This window comes from Engraulis encrasicolus, chromosome 16 (assembly GCF_034702125.1).
Source record: "Engraulis encrasicolus isolate BLACKSEA-1 chromosome 16, IST_EnEncr_1.0, whole genome shotgun sequence".
In the NCBI taxonomy this organism is placed as follows: domain Eukaryota; kingdom Metazoa; phylum Chordata; class Actinopteri; order Clupeiformes; family Engraulidae; genus Engraulis; species Engraulis encrasicolus.
Genome location: NC_085872.1, coordinates 39,261,260 through 39,267,923, shown reverse-complemented (window position 1 = coordinate 39,267,923; position 6,664 = coordinate 39,261,260). Strand labels below are relative to the sequence as shown.

At 45.4% G+C, this 6,664-nt stretch overlaps 1 protein-coding gene across 1 annotated transcript in view; it reads right to left on the bottom strand.

The window, feature by feature from the left end:
• Window positions 1-6,033, bottom strand: part of vegfc (vascular endothelial growth factor c) — a 42,811-nt gene extending 36,778 nt beyond the window's left edge. The window contains exon 1 of the mRNA XM_063219573.1: window positions 5,459-6,033. Within this exon, the coding sequence (XP_063075643.1) occupies window positions 5,459-5,575 (117 nt within the window). The 5' untranslated portion in view covers window positions 5,576-6,033. The remainder of the gene's footprint in view (window positions 1-5,458) is intronic.
• Between the last annotated feature and the right edge of the window lie 631 nt (window positions 6,034-6,664).

The following is a 6,664-nucleotide window of genomic DNA, read 5'->3' as shown; positions in this document are numbered from 1 at the left end:
AATAAATCTACCAGCCGCAAGAACTGTGGCCTGTCATCTGCAAAAATTATCTTCAGAAACCACCACATTCGATGAGGAAAGATGTGGAATATTACTTTAAACGTCAAGGTCAGGTCTAAACATGACACTGATCGAAAGTGACCAATGTCCTAACGTGTGAGGGTGGTGACACTGAATCAAACAGAATACGCCGGCTGCTGTTGAGGGCCCCAGTAAACTCCTGAGGGGGCGAGGGTTTCTGCGTAACACCGGTGAAATCCTAGCTGCTGGTATCCATTCCGCTGTCCACACTGGCTGGATGCAGACGGAGGAAGCTTGGGTTGAAGACACAGGTCTGTGATTAATCAGAGGCAAGCTTGAGACCACAGAGGTTCTCTTCCCTGAGCTGTTTCGTCCAAACGATGGACCTGAAATCAGGTGACGCCACCATGCCTGCAGTCATCTGCATACATGCAGCATGAATCATCCAGCCTTATCTCCATCTAACCAACAGCAAAACTGAGGAAAACAGATTGAGTTCTGTCTTTTTCAACAGCTCTCTCTTTTCCTCAGCACATAAATATGATTCTAAAGAGGGAAGATAAACATCCTTATGGCCAGAATGCAGAGTGGATGAATATCTAGTAAATATATTCATGCACTCCAAGCACTACTTGGAAAGCGCACTTAAAACATGTCTAAGCATGTCCTTGTGCTTTACTCCCAAAAAACTGAAATGATCACCCACTAGCAAATAGCCTGAATCACATGATGTTGCTTATTTCGCAAAGACAATGAAGAAATGTGGTGAAAGATGCAGATTATAGAACAGCTGTTGTGCTGGTAGGGCTGAACACTAAGTTATGCAAATATATGCCCATAGTGTGATGGATAACATAGATTAAACCTCAACATCCACCCTGACTGAAAGGGTAATACATCGGACTACAACAAAAATAAATTAAAAACTGGGTAGACTTCAGGGAGAAATGCAGAGAAATATGTTAAATTCACTGAGCTAGAGCTAGAGCTTAGAAAACATCCCATTACCATCTGGTCAACTTAACCAAACTTCTTCTTCACCAAGTCCTCTTCTGGCATGCTTAACTGAGGATTTCACCCTGGGCAAGGTGATAACGGGCAGAAATGGGATTGAAAAAGACTACCATCCTTTTCCTCAGAAACTCAATGGTCCCTGAAAGCCAGAGTGTTTCCCCAATGCATAAGGTGCACAGACAGAGTCATAGAGCTCGAAAGTCCCGCCCCTTAGTTCCGCGTTTCACGGGACCTTAGCTGACCATCTAACAACATGGTGGCGAGTAAATATCTTCTGATCACAGTCATGATATGCGCTGGGCTACAAATATGCTATTTAAGAGGCTAGATAAAGATTATTCATGCAGACGTATCAATGTTTAGTTCCGAGGACGTCGGCATGAAAAATGTGAAGAAACACAGCTTTCTAAAAAGTTTGGGGGTTCATACGAAAAATTAAGCAAAAATATCAGAAACAACATATATGGAGCTAGTGGCACAACTCGAAGGGGATCGAAATGCCATTTTAATACCGCCATTGGATTACATGCTACGATTTTCGGCTAAAAACGCTGTTGAGGTCCCATGAAATCGGGGGAAGTGACGTCACTTTCTAGCTCTATTAGTTCTGCTGATAGAGTTCACTGTATGCTCTGGCAAGTTCCTGGAAGCATGTGGTACTTACAGAGCAGCCTGTGAGGAATCATCCGAGAACAAAAGCACATCACTGTGTACTTCATAAAGGATTAATGTCCCTATTAAGTTATGGAGAGAGAGAGAGAGAGAGAGAGAGAGAGAGAGAGAGAGAGAGAGAGATGGAGAGAGAGAGAGAGAGAGAGAGAGAGAGAGAGAGAGAGAGAGAGAGAGAGAGAGAGAGAGAGAGAGAGAGAGAGAGAGAGAGAGAGAGAGAGAGAGAGAGAGAGAGAGAGAGAGAGAGAGAGAGAGAGAGAGAGCTGATAGGGCAAGGCAGGGCAGGGCAGGGCAGGGCAGGGCAGGGAGAGAGGACATATAGAGAGTTCCTTGCTGTGACCATGAGCCAGGTGGTGATGGTCAGAACCAATAGTTGGCAAGAGTACGAAAGAAAGAATGAATAAGAGATCAGTCAGAGGCAGAAGAAAAAGGGGAGATCGGGAGAGAGGGAGAGAGATGGGCCCGGTGCTGAAGTCCAACTCCACAGCTGTCCTGGGCCAACTGCTGGGCCACTGTCAGATGCACATTCCACTCTCCTCTGCTTGTTTACACACAACGCACACAGCACAGGCCACTGACACTGGCAAAGGAACAGATATAATTCACCAGCACACTCAAACACATACGCACACAAAGACAACATACACCCTACATGGGCACTGACCATACGTACATGTTGAAACAGAAGAAGAGAGGTTGGGGACATGTGGGGAGGGAAAGGGGGTGGGGGGTGAATGCAGACGGAGACATTCGAGAAAGCAAAAGAGAGAGGGAGAGAAAGAGATAGAGAGAAAAGGACAGCATGGGAAGTCCAGAAAGTGAGGCTGAGAACAACATCGTTGTAGGGTAGTTCCACTGTGTTTAACTGGCATCACCTTTACCTTAGATTGGTCTATATTGTTTATTGCACTTGCTTTATTATAGTGTTTAACCTGCAGGTTACTCTAAGGGATAGTCATAGTTTAGAAACAAACTATTCAATCCTTCGATAGATCAAGAACAGATGGAGTGGGGGAAAAAAAAACATTTCATGCTACTCTCTGACCGCATACTTGCGATTTTTGTTGTTTCCTAAAATAAGTAAAATGCCAATTTGTTCATGGACGTCAGAGTTCTTGACATACCACAGTTGCAGCAACAGTCTCGTCCCTCTAGACGTCTGCAGTGCACTGCCGACCTCTCACTGGCTCTAATGCAGCACACACCCCCTTATGGCTTATGTCATCGCCTCACTCCATCTTCCACTCCAAGACAAGCTCTCTCCTTCTCTCACCTCTCCCCGTTTCTCTTTTGTTGACCCGTCTGGGGAGTCAATCTGTTTCAAGTTGCAGTGGTGATGAAATAGGCCCTTGTCTGATAAGTCCGAATACTTAAGCAAGATGAAAGAGTTCTTTGCAGGTGGATGAGCTGCTGGGGCAGAGATAAGGTGTGCAGATGTCAGGTAATCCATTCCACCTGAGAGGGTAATCCATTCCTTTCCGAGCTCCACCTGCAAAGTGTTGCGATAGTCGGGGCGGTGAGGTGGGGTGGGGTGGTGTGCCAGATGAAAAGCCCTATACACACGTGCAGCTCCTTTCGCATTCCACTGGATGCCAAAACCACTAAACAAAGCCACAAAACCACTAAACAGAACAGCGACTGCTTTCCAGGGAAGCCTGGGGCAGTTTTCTATTAACTACCGTCCGTGACCCCAACCGTACCTATGTGGTGTCGGTGGGGTTTGGGGTGTGTCTGGGACAGAGTGTCATGCAGGTAAGGACACTGTTCTATTGTGCTGGGGGTGTTTTGGTAGTAATGGGCCGCATCCCGCGGTGACATGCTCCATCGCCATGGCGTCTGGGCCATGTCTACCGCAGCTGCAATGCAAACAGAGGCCGCAGACGCACATTTACAGGGAGGAGGAGGCGAGTGCGATGCCATTAGAAGTTTAGCAGCCACAAAGCACTCAACACGTGGGTGTGAAATACACGTCTCTGTAATAGGCCACACAGTTGTGACAGGCAGGGACCCGTGCAGGGGTCTCTTGGTGACTGCCGTGGCAAGGCTGGAGTCTGATCAACACCTCACAGAGCTGGCTAACTGCAATTTACTGCCTTGTTGATCAAAAAATCTCTCCGTGGGGGGGGGCTCTCCCTCTCTCTTCCTGTGTTTGTGTGCGTTGTATGTGTATGTTTGTGTGCTTGGGTCTGTGTTCAGTTCTTTGTGACATTCTATTACCCCCCAATCTCCATCCAACCTTGTAAGGGCTCACTTCTCGCTTGACTTGACCACCCCCGCCCCCCCCCCACCCCCCTCATGGCGGTGTGTGTTTTCAAAGTGGAAGCTTCATTTCGGCACATCTTTTAAAGAGAGGACTTGATTTCGCGGAGGTGAGGAGTGACAAAGGTTAGAGTGGCGCTGCAGGCGAGACAAGTGAATTGCACGCCAGAGACGGACGCTGAGTGACACAGAAATGAGTTATGGGACCTGCTCCTGAGGGTCCAGAACACAGTCGATGGCCCTGCACAGGAAACTCTTAACCACCACACATGTTTCGGGCCCCTGCACAATTACCACACAAATCTTCACGAGCCCATCGTGATCACAAGATAAATGCGTCTCGGAGGGGTCGAAACGAAACAATTATGAATTTATGACATTTTTTTGGTAGTATTATTGTTTGACATTTTTTAGCTCTGACTCCAACGTGAATTCCAACCAAATTAATCTTAATTACTATCAAATTTAACCCAGACTCAAGGGGGCATAAGAAAGCTAGGAAAACATGAAAATGAAGTCTAATTTTAGAACGGTGATTATAACACAGCCACAACAGAGAGTAATGGAAGACTAAAAAAACAGTTGGGAAAATATAAACATTTTGCTGGGATTCAAGTGCATGGTATGTGGCTGTATTTAAATGATACACAAATCCCCCCATTTTTTCATTGCACATAGGCTAATACACAGTTTCATTTGAACCTGAGGGTTAACTCAACTGGACTTCTAAATGATTTGTGGCGCGTGTTTCGTAAGTTTGGTTGTGTGTGTGTGTGTGTGTGTGTGTGTGTGTGTGTGTGTGTGTGTGTGTGTGTGTGTGTGTGTGTGTGTGTGTGTGTGTGTGTGTGTGTGTGTGTGTGTGTGTGTGCATGTGTGTGTGTGCGTGCGTGTGTTTTCAGTGACTTTGTGTCTCTTTTGACCTCCCAGGAGGTTACCACAGACCCTCTATAAAGACCTGGTGTTAATCCCACCAATTAAGTGTATTGCATGATCAAATAGCCACGTGTTCCAGATTACTCCTTATCTCACCCCTTGTTCTTCACTGCCTCCACCAGGGGACATATTTTCTCTCTCTCTCTCTCTCTCTCTCTCTCTCTCTCTCTCTCTCTCTCTCTCTCTCTCTCTCTCTCTCTCTCACACACACACACACACACACACACACACACACACACACACACACACACACACACACACACCCTTCTGTTGACCCAGTGACACCTGTGTCCACCCCTGTATCTAAACTACTTCAAATACCCCTTTTTTAGCGTTCGATTGGTTGCCCTGCAATCATTCAAAAACTTTTACTTTAAAATAATGTGGAGTAAACAACTTTTTTCACCCCGATGTCAGACGTTTCAAAATGGATGGATATTTGGTATGGATAGCCTATACATGTTAGGAATCTTTACCCAGAAACGTTTTACTAATATTCTTAAGGACACAATTAAAATAAATATTTGCATTTATCCAAGAATGAGGAGGGAAACAAACGTACCGTGACATCTCCTTGGTCCTGGTCATAATCATAATAGTCTTGGCTTGAGTCAATCGCAAGGTTTGTGTAAAGGAATGCTGAATACGCGACCAAGACAGATAATCCAAACAAGTGCATTTTAGAAAAAAATGTAAGAATCCGGTGCTTTGCCGGGCTGTTTATGTCTCCTCTCTCCTCGACTTGCTCTTCTGTCGCACTCTCTCAAATCACCTTTATGGTTAAAATATGAACAGGCATCACTTTGTCCAATGCGTCAGGCATAAGATGACCGCAGGAGGCATTCGGGAAAGTGATGATAGCTGCCGATGGAAATAATTGTTCTTCCTTGGTAATACCTCAGCGCGCACCACTTTCAGGTGCCTGTCTGCTTGCTTGCTTGCTTCAAACTTCCGAAACACCAGACATCCAGTGAGCGCAAAGTTTAGGCAACGTGAAAGTGCATAGAGGAAGGAATGGCATGTTTAATACAATTTCACGGTGTCACTGGATTCGTTCTCCTCCCCCTCCGCTTCTTTCCCCCCACTCAAACTGGGTCCGTTCTAAAAGAGTTGCCGCTTACTATTTATACAACGTGGTACGCTTCAGACGGCAAGTAGGCAAGGGGTGGGCGCGCGCCTTCCACTGGTGATGTGAGATGCCGTCTCGCGCCTGACATCATTACGGACGCGTGGAATCTAAACGGCAACCAAACGGATAGATAGATAACATAGATAGGCCTAGATAATGCTAAACGGGTATCTATCTATCTATCTATCTATCTATCTATCTATCTATCTATCTATCTATCTATCTATCTATCTATCTATCTATCTATCTATCTATCTATCTATCTATCTATCTATCTATCTATCTATCTATCTATCTATCTATCTATCTAGTAAAATGTAGGGCCTATTCAACACAGCCTTGATATAGCCTACATTCAGCATAGCCTACATCAAAGTAAATATTCAGCCTTACAACACATGGCATGTGGCTGCCCATCAAGTAAACTGATCTGCCACTGCCAATCTGGTACGATTTATATTAAGATCCCAAAGCCATACAGGAACATTTAGCCTCAAGGATTTAGGCCACTTCCCACAAACCTGTTGTTGTGCAGTGTGCTGGAAGATGTAGAGATGACTTTCCTGTTGATACAAATTTCATGAAAGGCTTTTTCGACTGCTTAGGAATGCAAGTCACACTATAAGCGTTTGCCTTGCC